Source organism: Myotis yumanensis, unplaced genomic scaffold, assembly GCF_028538775.1.
Source record: "Myotis yumanensis isolate MYYU_CA2020_CCGP unplaced genomic scaffold, mMyoYum1.0.hap1 SCAF_21, whole genome shotgun sequence".
NCBI classification, from domain to species: domain Eukaryota; kingdom Metazoa; phylum Chordata; class Mammalia; order Chiroptera; family Vespertilionidae; genus Myotis; species Myotis yumanensis.
This window is the reverse complement of record NW_027223772.1, coordinates 3,660,582-3,681,101: the sequence shown is the minus strand read 5'-3', so window position 1 is coordinate 3,681,101 and position 20,520 is coordinate 3,660,582. Positions and strand designations below refer to the sequence as shown.

At 38.1% G+C, this 20,520-nt stretch overlaps 1 protein-coding gene across 4 annotated transcripts in view; it reads right to left on the bottom strand.

Annotated features, from left to right (window-relative positions):
- IFT74 (intraflagellar transport 74) overlaps nt 1-20,520 on the bottom strand; it is an 87,165-nt gene that overhangs the window by 4,990 nt on the left and 61,655 nt on the right. For all 4 annotated transcript variants that reach the window (XM_070401006.1, XM_070401007.1, XM_070401008.1 and 1 more), the window contains 3 exons: nt 19,865-19,991; nt 3,674-3,837; nt 2,809-2,934 (listed from right to left, as the gene is read on the bottom strand). In XM_070401006.1, coding sequence (XP_070257107.1) covers nt 2,809-2,934; nt 3,674-3,837; nt 19,865-19,991 — 417 coding nt within the window. The remainder of the gene's footprint in view (nt 1-2,808; nt 2,935-3,673; nt 3,838-19,864; nt 19,992-20,520) is intronic.

Below are 20,520 nucleotides of genomic sequence, written 5' to 3'. Positions count from 1 at the left end.
TTCTAAACATCCTAGGATAATTTCCCCACTTACAAATCTATATCAAGACTTACATATTATGAATTAGAGACAGAATAACTGACTGATAAATTTTAATTATGTAAATTAGTGATTTCTAAGCTTTTAGTAGTTGTAGCAAACTCTGGTGAGCTTCTACCCCATACAAGAAGAATATAAGGTATACCTTTTTTTAAAAAAAATGGTACATCCAGACAATGAATTAGCTGATGTCACAAAAAAAAGAACTTGAAAATATTGGGGGAGGGTAGGTGGGTGGGAAGTAATCAACCAAGAACCTTGTATGCATATATGCATGGCCCATGGCCACAGACAATGGGGCGGTGAGGGCTTGGGGCAGGAGGGGCAGGGTGGGGTGGGCTGGAGGGGGTCAATGGGGGAAAAAAGGGGACATATGTAATACTTTCAACAATAAAGAATTATAAAAAAAAAGAAAATAAATGCTTAAAGACTGTATGCATAGAATGATTTCATTTTTTGGTAAAAACCATATAATTAATATGGGTGCATAAGTGCAAAGGAAAAAGTCTGTAAAATGTTATACCAAAATGTTAATGATTATCTGTCATGTTCACATTATATAAAGAAAAGGAAGAAAAATGTTAATGCATTTAGCATTAATAAATCATAGTTGCAAACTGTTACATAGCTGTAAATCAAGAAGTTCAAGGATAAGACTGCTCTTTACAGCATTATTTGAATACTTTTAAAAATTAGAAATAACCTAAATGTCCAATAATACAGAATTGGTTTAGTAAATTATGCTATATTCATGTAGTCAAATATTATAAAGAATCATATTTAAAAATATCTATAGACAATGGTAAGTACTTATCTATAATAATAAAAGTGTAATATGCTAATTAGATCAGACAGCTGAACGACCTTCTGGACATCATTCTGGACAAAGCTGCGATGGAGGGGGTCAAGGTAGAGGTAATTAGTGGTGATCAGGCAGGCAGGCAAAGTGGTTAGGAGCCAGTGGTCCCAGATTGAGAGAGGGTGCAGACTGGGCTGAGGGACTCCACCCCCTGCACAAATTTTGTGCACCGGGCCTCTAGTAGTTAATGAAAAACTGGAGTGAGGTGACATCTCACTGTAATTTTGATTTGCATTTTCCTAAAAGTTACTGATGTTGAGCATCTTTTCATATATCTGTTGGCCACTTGTATGTCTTTTTGGGAGAGGTGTCTGTTCAGGTCCTCTGCTCATTTTTAATTAGATTGTTTGATTTTTGGTGATGAGTTTTTTATATGTATTTTGAATATTAACTCCTTGTCAAAGCTATGGTTTACCAATATCTTCTCTCATTTCATTGGTCCCCTTTTTGTTTTGTTGGTGGTTTCTTTTGCTGTGCAGAAGTTTTTTGGTTTGAGATACTACCTCACACCTGTTAGAATGGTTACTAGTATTATCGACAAAACAAGTAATAACAAGTTTTGGGGAGGTTGTGGAGGAAAAAGAACCCTCATTCACTGCTGATGGGACTGCACACTGGTACAGCCACTATGGAAAACACTATGGAGGTTCCTCAAACAATTAAGAATACAGTTTCCATATGACTCAGCAACACCTCTTCTGAGTATCTAACATTAATTTGAAAACATTTATTTGCAAAGATAAAGAAGATGTGGTACATATATACAATGGAATACTACTCAGCCATAAGAAAAGATGAAATACTGTCATTTGTGAGAACCATGGATGGATCTTGATATCATGCTAAGCAAAATAAGTCAGAAAGAAAAAAGTCAAGAACCATATGATTTCACTCATATGTGGAATAAAGAACTAAAAGCAACAAGTGAACAAATAAGACAAACAAAACAAAACCTCACAGATACAGACAACAGCATGGTGGTTACCAGTGGGAAGAGGGGCAGAGGCCAAAAAAGGGTAAAGGGGGTCAAATATATGGTGACAGAAGATTTAACTTTGGGTGGTGGGCACACAATACAGATGACATATCATAAAATTATATATTTGAAACCTATATAATATTATTAACCAATGTCACCCCAATAAATTTAATTTAAAAAATAAAAATAAATTTCTAAATAACATGTACAAAATGATAGCATTTCTATAGGTATATAGAAATAAATGTGTACATATATGTGTATGTATAAATAAATGTGTACATATATACATATAGACTAGAAGGACCCACACAAAAATGACAAACATTACCTCTTCTGGATGGTGGAATATTAGTAATCAGGTTTTATTTTCTTTATTTATAGATTTTATGAGTTAGCAAAGTTTCTGCATTAAAAATGCTTTACTTTCGAAAAATTTTTAAACTATTATCCTGACCGGCTGGTGAGGCTGAGTGGTTGAGCGCTGACCTACGAACCAGGAGGTCAAAGTTTGATTCCCGGTCAGGGCACATGACTGGGTTGTGGGCTTGATCCCCAGTACGGGATGTGCAGGAGGCAGCTGATCAATGGTTCTCTCTCATCATTGATGTTCCTATCTCTCTCTCCCTTTCCCTTCCTCTCTGAAATCAATAGAAAAAAATAAAAATAAAACTATTATCCTAATGGCTGTGCCCTGAACAGTGCCTAGCATAAAGAAGGCCTTCAATATAGGTTTACAGAAGACAGAAAAGCAGGAGTAAATTCATTCTGAGTGGAGATTATCTGGCTATCTACAAAGCCAGAAAATTTGGAAGATAAATAAAAAGATGGGGAAAAAAGGAAAGGATCATTTTGAGGTGAGAATATTAAGAGAACAGGACAGATAGTCTACAATCAAAATTAATTGCAAAGTTTGTTGTTGTTTTTTTACCTGAGAATGTGTCTCATTTTCTTGCAAGTGTGCTTTTAGTGTCTCATATTCTGTGGTTAGCTTCTCTGTTATTTTCTTAAAGGCATTTCTGCGGGTTGATAACACTGTTCTCTCCTGATGTAATTTCTAGGTGGATCCAAATAGAAGTAAATAACAGGCTTTAGCAATATCTCGTCAGCCAATATAAATTGAATTTGACAAATACTTTCAATGATATTCTGACAAAATTCTACCAAGGCTATAATTACTTTAAAACTGTTTGTAAAAACATCCTTTGAACTATAACAAGCTAAATTAATATTAACTATTTTAATAACTCTCTTAAGGCTTCCATATCTATTCCTGCCCCACCAAATTTACATTAATGCAAATGCAATAAAAAACCACCGACAAGTCTTAAACAGGGAAATATCGTAATCAAATCTGCATTTAACAAAATTCATATTTGTTGAAATGCTCTATCCCTTGCTTTTCAATTTGTGCCTTTGGTTTAAAAGTTAAATCACACCAGCCAGGCTGGTGTGGCTCAGTGACTGAACGTTGACCTATGAACCAGTAGGTCACAGTTCAATTCCCAGTCAGGGCACATGCCCGGGTTGCGGGCTTGATCCCCAGTAGGGGGAGTGCAGAAGGCAGCTGATCAATAATTCTCTCTCATTATTGATGTTTCTGTCTCTCCCTCTCTCTTCCTCTCTGAAATCAATAAGTATATTTAAAAATAAAAAACTTAAATCACTCTAATCTTCTACTACATGTGTAAACATCTTTATTTTTTCTTAATACACATCAAATAATCAACTGAAAATAATATATATTAGGTTTGATAAAGAAAAAACAACTTGAATAATTTTGTAAAACTATTTACCTTTTTCTTTTCTTCACCTGATGCTTTTAAAGCTGGCAAATCATTAAATGTCTCCAGATCAATCATCATTTGCTTAATTTTGCTTTTTAGAGAATGTTGCTCCTCAGTCATCTTACTTTCCAGAAGCTCCATTTTCTGTAGATCCAACTGTAGGCGTTGACTGTCTGAAACATGGGAAAATTCAAGTTGATAATTAGTCAAAACTTTTATTCCTTTCACAAAAGGAAATGCAATGCAACTATTAAAAATCATGTTTTATAAGAGTATTGGCAAAAAAAACCCAAAAACATATTCACTGCAACCAGTTAGACAATATAAAGATAAATTAAGAAAAAATATACGCATCCCCCAGGTAATCAACGTAACCTGATGAAAAATGTGTATTAGCTATGCTTGTTTCCATGCTCATATGAATATACAAAAAGAGACAGTTCTTTTCTTAAAATTATAACATATGAGATAAAGAGTAATTATTTTAAACTAGAGGCACAGTGCACAGATTCATGCATCGGTGGGGTCCCTTGGCCTGGCCTGTGCCCTCTCACAATCCAGGACCCCTCGGGTGATGTCAGAGAGCCGGTTTTGGTCCAAACCCCGCAGGCCAGGCTGAGGGACCCCACAGGGATCAGGTCAACTTATGTCTGAAAAAAGCTTATCTCCACAAAGCATATCACATCACAGCCTTCTTGTGCTCAGGAACACTAGCCAACACTATGCACTATGCGTGGGGGGGCATTTTCAATAGCAAAAATCACCACAAAAAGCACGAAATGTGGGGAAAAGTGGCACTAATTATACCACAAAAAGGACAGGTTTACAGTATGAGAACTACAGCATGTTCTTGCCTCATTTTGCCTCCACTTGAAATGCTCATGTCAGACAATTCAAAATTTTCACCCGTCTACACATGGCACAAATGACCATGAAAGTGCTGTAAGTGTTGATTTGGGGATTACACATTAATTTTAGTGAGTAGGTAAATTCGTAAATACAGAATCCATGAATAATGAGGATTGACTACATTCTTTGTTTCAAAAGTATTGAGCATCTACCATATGCCAGCTGCTGAGGATATAGAGGAAATCAAATAGAGACATTACTTGTGCTCAAGGAGCTATATTCTAGAAGTAGAACCAGGCAATAAAATAAGCATGTACATTAAACTGGATAACTACAGGAGTCCTTCCTTATCCGTGGGGAATATATTCCAAGACTCCCTGTGGGTATATACTGAAACCTCGGATCATACAGAAACATATATATACTATGTTTTTTTTCTTACACATACATACATACCTATGATAAAGTTTAATTTATAAATTAATTTAGAATTTAAGTTATAAATAAAAACTAATAATAAAATAGAATGCTTATAACAATAAAATAAGGTTTATTTGAACACAAGCATTGCCATACCAAGACAGTTGATCTGATAATGAAATGGCTAATAAATGACTAATGAGCAGGTAGCATAATACAGGGTGGATATGCTGGACAAAGAGATGACTCATGTCCCAGGCAGGATGAAAGATAGTGCAAGATTTCATCACACTACTTAGAAGGGTGTGAAATTTAAAACGTAAAAATTATTTAATTCTGGAACTTTACATTTAATATTTTGGACCACAGTTTACCCCAGGTAACCAGAACCATGGAAAGCAAAATTACAGATAAAGGGAGACTTCTGTAGAGAGTAATATAGGGTACTATAAGAGCATAGTCAAAAGAGCTCTCCAAGCCCTGGCTGGTTGCTCAGTGGTTAGAGCACTAACCCTCGCTTGAAGGGTCATGGGTTTGATTCCTGGTCAAGGGATGTACCTGGGTTGCAGGTTCAACCCTGGCCCCATCAGGGGCACATGTGGGAATCAACCAAGCAATGTGTTTCTCTCACATAGATGTTTCTCTCTCTCTTTCTCTACCCCCCTCCAACTCTCTCTCTCCCTTTCATTCTTTCTAAACAAATAAAAAATAAAAAGGAAAAAATATCCTTGGGTGAGGATTGACAAAAAAAAATAATAATAAAGAGTTCTCCAAAACCATCCTTTTTAACTGAGGCCTCAAGGATTGGGAATCAATCAAACAAAAGAGAATGTAAAAGTGTTCCAGAGAAAACATTCAACACGTGCAATGTCCAGCAGTAAGAAAGCATGGTATCTTTGAGTAAATAATAAAGTTCCATGTGACTAGAACTCAGAGTTTGAAGTGGGTGGTGGTAGAAGATAAAACTGAAAAATTAGATGGATTTCAGTTCCAGAAGGGGTTTTTAAGTCAAGATAGGGCACTAGGACTTTATTCTAAGGGCTAGGAAGGCAAATCCTCAATGAGTTTTAAATCAGTGTGTGGCATAATTAAATTTTAGAAAGTTAACTCTGCTTGCAATGTGGACAATTAATTAGAATAACATAACTATGTGCAGAACAACTGCTTAAGTGTTGGTCCAGCAATCTAGGCAAGAAATCTTAGACTGGTGTAAGATTAGGAATTTTTTATTAAACAATATTTATTAAATGCTTTCTATGTGCCAGGCAAACTTCTAGGCCTGGAGGATATAGCAATAAACAAAGCATAGGACTACATATCTGAAATATACAGTTATAGCAGATGAAAATAAATGAGAAAATAATGCAGGAGAGATCTCAAGGGACTCAAGACATATTAGGTACCAGTACTTGGGATTAATGAAATAATTGGACACAGTGGTTGAGCAAGGAATCAATGCAGAATTCAATTCAACTTGAGTAAATGAGTAGATGGTGGGGTAGGCAGAGAGAGACACAAACGTTTGTTTGGGGAATGGAGTGAAATGATGGGTTGAAGTCAATTTAAAATATATTGCATTTGGGATACCTCAGAAACATCCAAAAAGTAACATGTCCATGTATAGGCCTGTTGAAGTTTGAAGACACAGATTTTGAAATCACCAACACAGAGATAACTGAAGCTATGGAAATGGTTGAAATCATTAAGAGAAAAGGATTCATGACAGAACTTATACAAATAAATTGACATGAAGAATCCTATAAAAAAGAATAAGAAATGACCAAAGAAGAGGAGAATCAGAAGCTTTAGGAGAAAGATATTTCATGAAGAAGTAGTTTGTAGCACATAATACTACTTAGAGATTTAAAAAAGAAAAGGCTGCAAAATATGTGTTGGACTTACTGACTGGGAAGACTTTGATGTATCTGTTGAGAATAAATTTCTTAGAAAGAAACAGGTCCAAGAGTGAGAGCAAGGCTTTACGAAATCTGGCTGTGAAGCCCGTGAAAGGGAGTGATGGTAGCTGGGCAGAGAACACTTGGGAAAGGCTTTTTCTTTTTTTGAAGAGGGGATAAAATGTAGAAAAAAGACTGGAGATAAATACCAAATTTCTAATAGTAAAAAAGTCTTGACAATGGGATTAGAAATATTTTTTTATTTTATTTAGGCTTTTCTATATCTCCCAAATCCTCTATAATAAATATGAACTATATTTATAATCAGAAAATATTTTTTTATATATTCAATTTTAATAAAATTATATACCTACCTTCTATGTCAAAAACTTAACTTTTTGATTATGGAGTCCCTAAAATGTGCCTGGCTTTACCTGCTATCTGACTTACTTTTCATAATAGACCTAGGGGGTAAATGTTATATGAGGAAACTGAAGCTTAGAAAGGTAGTTTACGTAAGGTCACACAACCAGTCAAGGCTTTGGTGCTCAATGATGTTATCATCTTTATCAAAGGTTCATTTTTTGTTTGTTTTGTTAATCTTCACCTGAGGATATTTTATGCCATTGGTTTCTAGAGAGTGGAAGTGGGCAGGGGGGAGAGAAAGAAATATAGATGTGAGAGAGACACATCAACTGATTGCCTCCCACATGCACCCTGACCGGGGCTGGGGATCGAACCTGCAACCTAGATACATGCCCTTGAGTGTGGGCCGACACTCTAATCACTGAGCCATACCAGCCAGGGTGAAATACTACTTTATGATTAAAAAAAAAAGATGCATCTATGAGCAACACTGAGTTATGGGAAGAGAAAAACAAACACAAGGTCTTCTTGGTACTTCATGCTTCTTTCCTCAAGGCATCATTCTTTGTTTGGCTTTCCTTATATCAAAGTAAAACCTGATTAGAGCTAACTCAAAAATGGATACTAATATGGAAATGAAATACCTGTTCTGCATATTCAGATGAAGAAATCTGAATTCAAACATGCCTTGCCAATTTCCTTTCTCTTGTGTGCTCAGTTACACATGTTAATAATCCTATACATCCAATAGCTACTTATTGTACAGAGGTATACAGTAGTAATGCATTTTCATCATAGAACATTTTGCCTTCACTTTTCCTCTATTTTAAAGTAGGAATACAAGTGCCCTCAGAAAAATAATGATGATATTTTTAGTGTCAAAGTCAAATGCAAACATCTTTTTATTATGTATAGATTTCAGGATAAAAGATTTTTATATTAAAACTAGAGACCTGGTGCACAAAATTTGTGCATGGGTGGGGTGGGGTCCCCTCAACCCAGCTTGCACCCTCTCCAATCCGGGACCCCTCGGGGGATGTCCAAATGCCGGTTTAGGCCAGGATCAGGCCTAAACCGGCATTCGGACATCCCTCACAATATGGGACTGCTGGCTCCTAACTGCTCACCTGCCTGCCTGCCTGATAACCCCTAACAGCCTCTGCCTGCCTGCTTGATTGCCCCAAACCGCCACTGACTGCCAGCCTGATTGCCCCTAATTGCCCCCCCGCTGCCAGCCTCGTCACCCCTAAGTGCCCCCCCACCCCCCGTGCCGGCCTGGTCACCCCTCACTGCCCCCCCTGCTGGCCTGGTTGTCCCTCATTACCCCCCTGTGCCAGCCTGGTCACCCCTCACTGCCTCCCCCCACCCCCTACCGGCCTGGTTGCCCCACACAGCCTGCTGTTTGGTTGTTGTGTGACAGCATCCCAGACAATTTGCATATTCCTCTATTATTAGTATAGAGATAACTTTATTTATTTTTTTTTACTTTTTAGAGATAACTTTTTTTAGAGTAAAATACAAAATTAAAATTAATGTTTAATGATAAAGTTTAATCTTGTAGTGAAATGTATTGTTTCCATATATATTTTTCTAGCTCCTTTCTTTGGTTTTTTTATTTGTTTGTTTTTGTATTTCAGCAGTTTGACTATGATGTGCTTAGGTGAAGGATTTTTATATTTATCCTGTTTGAGATTCAATAAGCTTCTTAGATCGATAAAATTACATTTTTCATAAACTTTGGGAAATTTTTAGACAATATTTCCTCTATCTTTTCTCTCCCATTCTCTGTCTTTCCTTTCTTTCTCTTTGGGACACCAATTACATTTATGTTGGATTGCTTGAAATTGTGCCACAGATCATTTAGGCTCTATTCATTTTTATTTTTTCTTTAGACTGGATAATTTCTATTGATTTATCTTCAAGTTCACCAACTTTTTTTTCTGCTGTCTTCAATCTTCAATTAAGGTCAATGAGTGATTTTTATTCACTTACTTAAATTTTCAATTCTAGAATTTTCACTTGGTTCTTTTTTTCTAATTTCATTTCTCTGTGGGATGCTCTATCTGTTCACTTACTATTATTTTATTTTCCTTTAAGTATTTAAATATATTTATAAAAAGTCCTTTTCGTTTCAACATTTGGATTATCTCAGGTTCAATGTATAGTGACTGCTTTTCCCTTGACTCACATTTTCCTATTTCTTCACATGTTCAGTAAGTTTTTATAATATAATGGACATTTTAAATGATATGTTGTAGAAACTCTACTGCTCCTTTCAAGAATGACTTGTATCATAAATGAGCAATGAACTTCACTGAACTAAAACTCTAAACTTTTCTCCTATGGAATGGGCAGCATCTGAAATCTCCATGTCAGGTATTTCAACTTTTAGCTGCTGCTTTTTCCTAGGTCTCCTAAAGTCTACCCAATGCATACATAGCTCAGCAGTCAGATCAGAATTTGGGTAGAGTTTACACAGGCATACCTTGTAGATATTACATGTTTGGTTCCAGACCATGGCAATAAAGCAAATATCACAATGAGTTACACAATTATTTTGGTTTCCCAGGACATATAAAAGTTATGTTTATACTATACTGTAGTCTATTAAGTGTGCAGTAGCATTATATCTAAAAAAACAATGTTCATACCTTAACTAAAAATACTTTATTACTTAAAAAAGCTACCCATCATCTGTGTCTTCAGTGAGTTGTAATCATTATGTTGGTCGGGGATCTTGCCTAGATGTTGATAAAAACACAGTGTCTGTGAAGTGCAGTAAAACAAAGCACAATAAAGCAAGGTACGCCTGGCACTCAGTCTCCTTCTGTGTCTCCCTAATATGCACGCACGCAAAGATTAAGTTAGTCGGTTTCTTCATATAAGATTTACCAAAATTTACTTGCAATTAAGTGTTATTATCTTTACAGATTCTCTAATAAAAAAAAGTCAAATGCAAACCTTTTCCTTCTATCTAATAAACCAAAAAGATTATTTGATTAAAAATATACCAGGAAGGTGACATTAATAATAAAAATCTCAGGTTCAAAAATTGGGTGACTCTAATCACAAGTATAACAATTATCACAGAGAGTTTAAAATACCAAAAGGTAAAAAAAAAAAAATGCTTCAAAAGACACTGATTTAAGAAAGAAGGCTCTTAGCAACCAAATTTATTTTAAGTTGGTATAACTAAGCTTAAAAATTTTTTGTTGCTTTAAGAGTCTATGACTCAACCATATTGGCACATGTTACTAAAAAACATATATGTATATGGACTTAAACGTTGTTGACAGGGTTTTGTTTAGTTGGTTTCTTATCTCTAAGGTCAAAAAGAGTTCAGATGAGAATTAAAGTGCTAAAAAAGTCACTTAGGCTTATGGTTTCAATGCTCTGAGTAGGAAATGTACTTAGCTTGTATATTTTGACTGTTGGGTGAAAACAGTCATGTAAATCTAACTATACGTTTAATTTGAAGATATATTAAGGAAATATTTAGGAGCTATACAAACTGCTTTTCTTAGCAAAAGGGAGAAAATGGTGGTTGGTATAGGGTAAAGTTTATCTTCCTGTAACAGCAAGTCCCCATGAAAAGCTAAAGGCTTCTCCAAGGGAAGAGACAGGAAGAGGATGCAGACTAGTTCCTTCTGATATGCTATGAAGTTGCAAAGTTTACCAAGCAGTTGTGTACACAGTGGCAAAATCTCAGAAGGAACCGCTTTGACCTGGGGAAATGTTTCTCAAATATTCTGCCATCAGTGCATTTGTTTATTCCCTGGAGTTTCCTTTCCAAAAATATAAATAAAAATGATTGCTGACAGATACCTTGCCTCTTTACTCATGCAATACACCAGTGTTTCTCAAACTTAAAAAAAAATTATTGAATTTATTACGGTGACATTGGTTAATAATATGTCTCAAAAGTACAATTCTATGATACATCATCTGTATATTGTATTGTGTGTTCACCATCCAAAGTCAAGTCTCCTTCCATCACCATTTATCCCCCTTTAGTCTCTTCTACATCCCCTCAACCCCTTTCCGGCTGGTAATCTGTAATCACCATACTGTCGTGTTTATGAGGTGGGTGTGTTACTTTACGTAATACTTTCACATTTTACACCCAGCACCCAACCACCCTCCCCCCTGACAGCTGTCTGTTCTCTGTATCTATCAGTATTGTTTCTATTTTGTTTATTTTGTTCATTAGATTCCACATATGGATGAAACCATATGGTATTTGTCTTTTTCTGACTGGCTTATTTCAAGTAGCATAATATTCTCCAGGTCTATCACACTGTTACAAAAGATAAGATTTTCTTCTTTTTTAAAGCCCAGTAGTATTCCATTGTGTAAATGCACCACAGCTTTTTTATCCACTCATCTACTGATATGCATTTGGGCTGCGTCCAAATCTTGGCCACTGTAAGTAACACTGCAATTAACATAGGGGTGCATATATTCTTTCAATTTAATATTTCAGGTTTCTTTGGATATATTCCAAGAAGTGGACTTGCTAGGTCATGAGGCAGTTTCATTTTTAAGTTTTTGAGGAAATTACATGCTGTTTTCTACAGTGGCTGCACCAGTCTGTATCCCACCAACAATGTACAAGGGCTCCCTCATGGGTCCTCTTACATGAGACACATAGACCAACTGTCCAGGATCTGAGCTGTTAGACCACATAAACGTGATTTCAGTAGGCAGGCATACACATGTGAGATTGAGTCTGTATGTCACAGAGAGAGACAAACTTAGAGAGACAGAGCCTGAGAGATAGCCACTAAGCTACCCATGATAGTCACCTGTGCAGTGGGTCTTACAAATGTCTTATCTTCTTGAGGTGATATCTAAAAAAATTTAAATAGAGTGAGGCTCGCTCTGTGGGGAGGAGAGAGTTGTCATCTCATTCAAAGTCAGGTCAGGTGGAGTCCACTTGGTCTGAGGCTGCCATGGGGGGTCACAGTCAGCAACATACTGCTTGTCTGTCTAGAAATGGGAACCCCTGAGCAGGGAATATAGGTCCTCTACTGGTATCCAAACACAAACACACACACACACACACACACACACACATATATACTCTTAATCCTTAACAATGGGAAAACAAACAACACTATATGAAATGGGCATAAGGTCTGGATAGCCACCTCCCCACAGGAGATACAGAGATGGTAGGGATACAAGATAGTAGTGGAGTAGGGAAAAGGTACACTCACCTCCTCCCAGGACCAAATGCAAATGACAACTAAATTACAGAAAAAAATCAACCTGAATAACCAAATGAAGACTAGCTGAACAGAAGTCGTATAACCAAGGATTACAGAAGAAGCCACATCCAGAGTAAAAGGAAGAGTGGAGACACAAAATGGTGCTAGCCCTGCACCCACATGTGGCAGTAGAGAATCCACAGGGATCTCTCAGCTGCAAAAGTACTTTTTGAGAAGTGAGGGGTCTCAAACCCATGCTAGGCTCCAAAGCCTGGAGTACTTGAGCCGAGAACAGGCGCCCACATAACATCTGGATGTGAAAATCAGTGGGGATTCTGTCCACCAGGAAGAGACAGGGGTCTGGTAGAAAACCAAGTGCCCTCTCAAAGGGTAAGCACACAAAATCTCAGTTGCGGGCACTCATCCTGAGTTCTGGCAGAGAGACGGTAGCTCAGAGCCATACAGGGAGAGGGCTGGAGGACAGCTGCCAAAGTCCCTGTACTGAATTCAGGGCATGTCCCACAATTCCCACAGATGACATCTTTCCCAGTCAAGCACTCCCCTCCATTCGGCATCACCCTGAGGGAATACATTAGGCCCACCTTCCCAGCTCCCTGTGGCCCTGCCCTGCCAAACTAGTGCCCTGTGGAGGAGTCAGCTGGCTATGGCCAGCTTGGGCCCACAATGCAGCCTTTCTTGGAAGGCTCTGAAGGAGATTCAGGCAGACGCAGGGAGTGGCAGAGGTAAACAGTAGGTTAGATGAAGCAGAGAATCAAATCAATGATTTAGAAGACAATGTAGTAAAAAACATCCAATCAGAGCAGCAAAAAAACCACACACATCTTTAAATGAGGGTAGCCCTGGCTGGTTTGCTTAGTGGTTAGAGTGTTGGCCTGGGGACAGAGGGTCTCAGGTTTGATTCCTGTCAAGGGCACTACCTCAATTATAGGCTCAATCCCTAGCCTTGGTGAGGGCATATGCGGGCAGCAATCGATCAATGTTCTCTTCTCACATCAATATTTCTCTCTCTCTTTGTCTCTCCCCCCTCCCTTCCACTATCTAAAAATGAATGGAAAAAATATCCTCGGGTGAGGATTATCAACCACAAAAAAATAAAATAAAATTAGTGTAATTTAAGGGACCTTTGGAACAACATGAAGTATAACAACATTCACATCATAACGGGTACCAGAAGGAGAAGAGAGAGAGCAAGAGACAGGGAACTTATTTGAAGAGATTATGACTGAAAACTTCCCTAACTGGGTGAAGGAAAAAGACATGCAAGTTCAGGAAGTACAGGGAATCCCAAAGAAGATGAATGCAAAGAGGCACAAACCAAAACCCATCATAATTAAAATGGAAAGTTTAAAGACAGAGAAAGAATCTTAAAAGCTTTAAGAGAAAGAAAGCTAGTTACTTATAAGGGAGTTCCCATAGACTGTTAGCTGATTTTTCAACATTTCAGGCCACAAAGTGATTAAAAACACATTTTTCAAACCGATGAAAAGCAAGGACTTACAACCAAGACTAATCTATCCAGCAAGGGTATCTTTTGAAATGGAAGGACAAATGAAGAGTCTCCCAGGCAAGAAAAAGCTAAAGAAGTTTGTTACCACCAAACCTGTATTACAAGAAATGTTAAAGGGACTGCTTTAAGAAATAGAAAAAGAAAAAAGAAAACAGATAAAGATAGTGAAAAGAATAAAATGGCAATAAATACGTACTTATCAATAATCACTTTATATGTAAATGGCTTAGATCAGTGGTTCTCAACCTGTGGGTCACGACCCCTTTGGGGGCGAACGACCCTTTCACAGGGGTTGCCTAAGACCATCGGAAAACACATATATAATTACATATTGTTTTTGTGATTAATCACTATGCTTTAATTATGTTCAATTTGTAACAATGAAAATACATCCTGCATATCAGATATTTACATTACGATTCCTAACAGTAGCAAGATTACAGTTATGAAGTAGCAACGAAAATAATTTTATGTTTGGGGGTCACCACAACATGAGGAACTGTATTAAAGAGTCGTGGCATTAGGAAGGTTGAGAACCACTGGCTTAGATGTTCCAATCAAAGCACATAGAGTAGCTGAATGGATAAGAAAGGAAGACCAATATATATGCTGTCTACAAGAGGTCCACCTCAGAATGAAAGATACACACAGACTAAAAGTAAAGGGATGGAAAAGAAATGTCATGCAAGTGGAAATGAAAAAAAAAGTGGGAAGAAATACATATATCAGACAAAATAAACTTTAAAACAAAGGCTATAGTAAGAGACACAGAAGCACACTAAAAAACGACAAAGGGAGCAACCCAACAAAAGGATAGAACCCATGTAAACATTTAGGCACCCAGCATAGGACCACCTAAATATGTAAGGAAAATCCTGATGGTCATAAAGGGTGAGACTGACAGTAATACAGTCATAGTAGGGAATTTTAACACCTCACTGACATCAATAGATAGACGCTCCAGACAGAAAATCAATAAGGAAACAATGGTATTAAATGATGCACTAGATCAGATAGTTTAATCAGAGCATTTCAAAGCAGCAGAGCATTTCAAAGCAGAATATACATTTTTTCAAATACATATGGAACATTTTGTAGGACAGATCACATGTTAGAACACAAAAAAAACTCAATAAATTTAAGAAGATTGAAATTACATCAAGCATCCTCGCTGATCACAATGGTATGAAACTAGAAATCAATCACAAGAAAGAAACAACAACAGAAAAACACACAAAGACATGGAGGCTAAATACCATAGCACCAAACAGTGAGTGGGTTAACAATGAGATCAAGGACGAAATCAAAAGATACCTTGAAACAAATGAAAATGAGAACATAACAACCCAAAACCTATGGGACATAGCAAAAGGAATCCTAAGAGGGAAATCCATTGCATTACAGGCCTACCTCAAGAAACATGAAAAAATTTCAAATAAAAAAAAATCTAACTCTACACTTAGAGAAACAGGAAAAAGACAAACAAAACCCAAACTGAATAGGAGGAAGGAAATAATAAAGATCACAGCAGAAATAAATGAAATAGATTCTTAAAAAAACAACCCAAAGATCAATGATACCAAAAGCTGGTTCCCTGAAAAGATAAATTAGACTGACAAACCTCTAATCAGACTCATCAAGAAAAAAAGAGAGAAGACCTGAATAAATAAAATCAGAAATGAAAGAGGAGAACTAACACCAAAAATACAAAGGATTGTAAGAAAATCTTATGAACAACTATATGCCAACAAATTGGGCAATTTGGAAGAAATGGATAAATTCCTAGAAACATACTATCTTCCAAAACTGAATCAAGAAATATCACAGAATATGAATAAACATATTACCACTACTGAAATTGAAGCAGTAATAAAAAAAACTCCCAATAAACAGAAGTCCTGAACCAGATGATTTCACAGGTGAATTTTACTGAACATTCAAAGAAGCACTAACACCTATGCTTCTCAAACTATTCCAAAAAAAATTTAAGAAGAGGTAAGATTCCTAAGCTCATTTTAAGAAGCCAGAATTATCCTAATTCCAAAACTACATAAGGATACTACAAGCAAAGAAAATCACAGGCCAATATCTCTGATGAACATAGATGCTAAAATCCTTAACAAAATATTAGCAAATCAGATCCAGCAATACATTAAAAAGATTATACACCATGAACAAGTGGGATTCATTCCAGGGATGCAAGGTTTGTACAATATCCACAAATGAATAAAAGTGATATACTACATAAACAAAATGAAGGATAAAAACCACATGATCATATCAATATATTCAGAAGAAGCATTTAATAAAACCCAGCACCCATTCATAAGAAAAACTTTCAGCAGAGTGGGAACAGAGGAAACATACCTCAATGTAATAAAAGCAATATATGACAAACCCACAGCCAACATCATACTCAATGGGCAAAAACTAAAAGCATTTCTATTAAGATTGGAAATAAGAGACAGGGATGTCTGCTTTCACCACTCTTTATTCAACATAGTAATGAAAGTCCTAGCCACATTTAAATTGGAAAGAAAGAAGTCAAACTGTCATTATTGGTAGATGACATGATACTGTATATAGAGAACCATAAAGATGCCACTAAAAAAAAAACAACTAATAAAACTGATAAATGAATTCAGTAAAGTAGCAGGATACAAAAGAAATATCCAGAAATCAGTTGCATTTTAATACACCAATAAAATCGATCCCATTTACAGTGGCTTCGAAAAAAAAAGAAAGAAGGAACGAAAGAAAAAGAAACCCAGGGAAGAGTCACATCTGATGGCAAGAGGTGGTAGCGTCCCCTTCCCTTCTGCAGGCAGGAAAGTTAGACAGCCACTTAAGAAAACACCATGAAGAATACTGGTATCAAGAGACTACTGTATACCCATCTTTTATGTATATTCTCAATTATCCTAAGCATTTTCATTCCATCAGTCTTCTTGGAGAACTTCTAATTCAAAGTTAGCACACGTTAGCACAAAGAACACCTGTAGTTAGAATCTACTCATTCAAAACCCAAAGATTCAAGCAAAAATATTTTTTTAAACATATTTCATTGATTTTTTACAGAGAAGAAGGGAGAGGGATAGTTAGAAACATCGATGAGAGAGAAACATTGATCAGCTGCCTCTTGCACACCCCCTATGGGGATGTGCCCGCAACCTAGGTACATGCCCTTGACCGGAATTGAACCTGGAACCCTTGAGTCTGCAGGCTGATGCTCTATCCACTGAGCCAAACCAGTTAGGGCTTAAGCAAATTTTTATATGACTTTATCTTAGGCTCTTTAAGATCAATTTTGCATATTTGTTTCTTTCCTTTTTTCCCCAATATATTTTTATTGATTTCAGAGAGGAAGGGAGAGGGAGAGAGAGACAGAAATACCAATGATGAGGTAGAATCATTGATTGGCTGCCTCCTACATGCCCCACACAGGGGATTGGGCCCGCAACCCAGGCATGTGCCCTTGGCCAAAATCAATCCCAGTACTCTTCAGTCCACAGGACGACGCTCTACTCACTGAGCTAAACTGGCTAGGGCTGCATATTGGTTTCTAACCTCTGCCTGTACTATCCAAATGACAATCAGTAGTCACATATGGTTTTTGAGCATTGGAATGTGTCTAATACAAAGTTAGATGGACTGTGACTATAAAATCTAACAGATCACTTTTATATACTCACTAGAGGCCCGGTGCACAAAATTTGTGCATGGGAGGGGGGTCCCTTAGCCCAGCCTGCACCCTCTCCAATTCCGGACCCCTTGGGGGATGTCTGACTGCCTCTCACAATCCAGGACCACTGGCTCCTAACTGCTTGCCTGCCGGCCTGCCTGATCACTTCTAACCCCTCTGCCTGACTTCCTAACCGCCCTTAACCACCTCTGCCTGCCTGATCGCTCCTAACCACCTCTGCCAGCCTGCCTGATGGCTCCTAACTGCTCCCCTACCGGCCTGATTACCCTAACTGCTCCCCTGTTGGCTTGATCGCCCCTAACCGCCTCTGTCTTGCCCCGTATCTGGGACCCAGGATTCCCTCCTCCGGCCGGTCGCAGGCACCCGGGACCTGGGCTTCCCTCCCTCTGGCCGGCAGCAGACACCCAGAACCTAAGCCAGCTTCGCTAGGGCTGGCCGCAACCACAGGGGACTGTGGGTGGGCAGCTTTGTTCAGGCCGCAGCTGCAGGTGCCCAGGACCACGGGGCGTGTGGCTTATCCCTCTCCCGGGCTGCAGGTGCAGGTGCAGCCGCTGGCACCCAGGACTGCAGGGCGGGCAGCTTGTCTCTCTCCCAGGCCACAGCCTGGCTGGTCCCCATTCCTCTCTTGTGAGCTCATTTGTGCCTGGCTGGTCCCCATTCTTCTCTCGTGAGCTCATTTGTTCCTGGCTGGCCCCAATTCCTCTCTCACAATCTCATTTGTGCCTGCTGGTTTCCATTCTTCTCTTCTCAGTGTTGAGTGTCTGAGCCGTTCCGGCGTGATGGCGTGAAGGTGTGATGACCATTTGCATATTAGCTCTTTATTATATAGGACTAGAGGCCTGGTGCATGAAAATTTATGCACTGGAGGGGGGATCCCTCAGCCCGGCCTGCCCCCTCTCACAGTCTGGGAGCCCTCAGGGGTGGGAGGTGACCCAGCGATCAGGGGAAGGCGATGCCCCATCACACCTCTGCTGCTGCCACTGCTGGCAGCACAAGCCTTGGTCAGCCCTGGTTACCTGTGCCTCGGGTGGCCCTGGGTGGCTGGGGGGCTGAGGGGACTGGGCGCCACTATTTTTGAGGGTGTGGCAGTCAATTAGCATATTCCCTCCTTATTGGCTGTGGGCGTCACCATCTTTGCGACTGTGTGAGGGTCAATTAGCATATTCCCTCTTTATTAGATAGGATTAAATGTTAAAATGATCTTATTTTGGACACACTGGGTTAAATGAAATATATTATTCAAATTCATCTGTCTCTTACTTTTTTAACATGGCTTCTAGGAACCTTAAAATTATGTATGTGCCTGGCATTACATTTCTGTTGGACAGTGCTGCTCTATTCTCAGATGAATCATCATGGCTGAAACTAATTATAATTAACATTACCTCCTCTAGGATACTTCTCCTAACTACTCAAGACTGGGGTGAACATGAGTCCTATGTAAGTACTTCCATTGCTCCTATGCTTCTATCATAGCATTACTTCATTATATTTTAACTAGAGGTCCAGTGCACAAAATTCGTACATGGGTAGGGTCCCTAGCGGCTGCCAGCTGCTGGCCGGGGCACCTCCCTTCCCCCAGACGCTTGCCACCTGCTGCTGCCACTGCTGGCCGAGGGGGGAGGGGGGGGCGGATCTCCCTTCCCTGGCCACCTGCCGCCGCAGGCCCTGCCCCCTGGTCGAACTTCTGGTCAATGGGACAATTTGCATATTAGGCTTTTATTATATAGGACTAGAGGCCCAATGCATGAAATTTGTGCAAGAGTAGGCCTTTCTTCCCCGGTTGCTGGCACCAGCTTCCCTCTGGCACCCAGGACCCAGGCTTTCCTCGCAGCCCCAGCTTCATTCAGAAGGTCATCTGGAAGGATGTCTGGTCTAATTAGCATATTATGCTTTTATTATTATAGATTGTTTACTTTCATTCCACCAGGTTGAAAGTTCCTTGGGGAAAGAGAGTGGATTTTTTAAAAAATCTGGGAATAACCAAGTTATAGCACAGGCATAGAGAGAGATTTTAATAAATGTTAAATGAATGAGACTATCAAATGAAATACTATTAAGTTGCTGTGAAAAGTCACACAAAATTCTGAGACTATAAGTGATTTGAAGCAATAAGCATTCATAAATTATGTCCTCAGTCTTTAAAAAAAAATCAAAGAGAATAACATTAGTAGATTTTTGTAATTTATTACAAAACAGAGATTTTTAAATTCTAGGTTGTTTTCTCACCTGAAGTCAAATTCCTAGCTGTACTTTGTGATTTCTGCATTTCAGTAGATTTAAAATTGAGATCATCCTGCATTATCTTCAGCTCTTGATTCGTGATAGAGGATATCTGTTTCATACGATTTATATTCTGTTTTTGAAGAGAAATAAAAATGATTTAAAAATCCACAGATTTAACTCTTCAATAAAAACCATAGAAAATACTGCTAAAGGATTGGATGTTTTGAATGGGTGTTCTTTTTTGAAATACATCATTTATTACATATGTTTCATAAAAAACAGAGTGAGATGCAAATCAGGTTTTCTCTATAAGGACAGGCTAAATTAAAATTCAGAATTTTAAAAAAGATTTGCTTTGTTTCATTGCACACACAAAAATTCAACAACACTATTTTAGGAACTGATTCGAGTCTTAAAACACTAAAAATATTGAAGAGACATGTATTTCTCCTCTCTTGGTACCAAACACCAGTGGCTGCTCAATAAACATGTTTTAGTGAATCAAGATACTCATTAGATATCTCATACCTTTCTGTTTATAATATATATTACAGGGTAAAAATATATTTAAAAAACATATATTAACATTTCCCAATATTACATATCTGGATTTTAAAATTTATCTGTACAAATGCTACTTCTAAAAGTTCAGATAAATT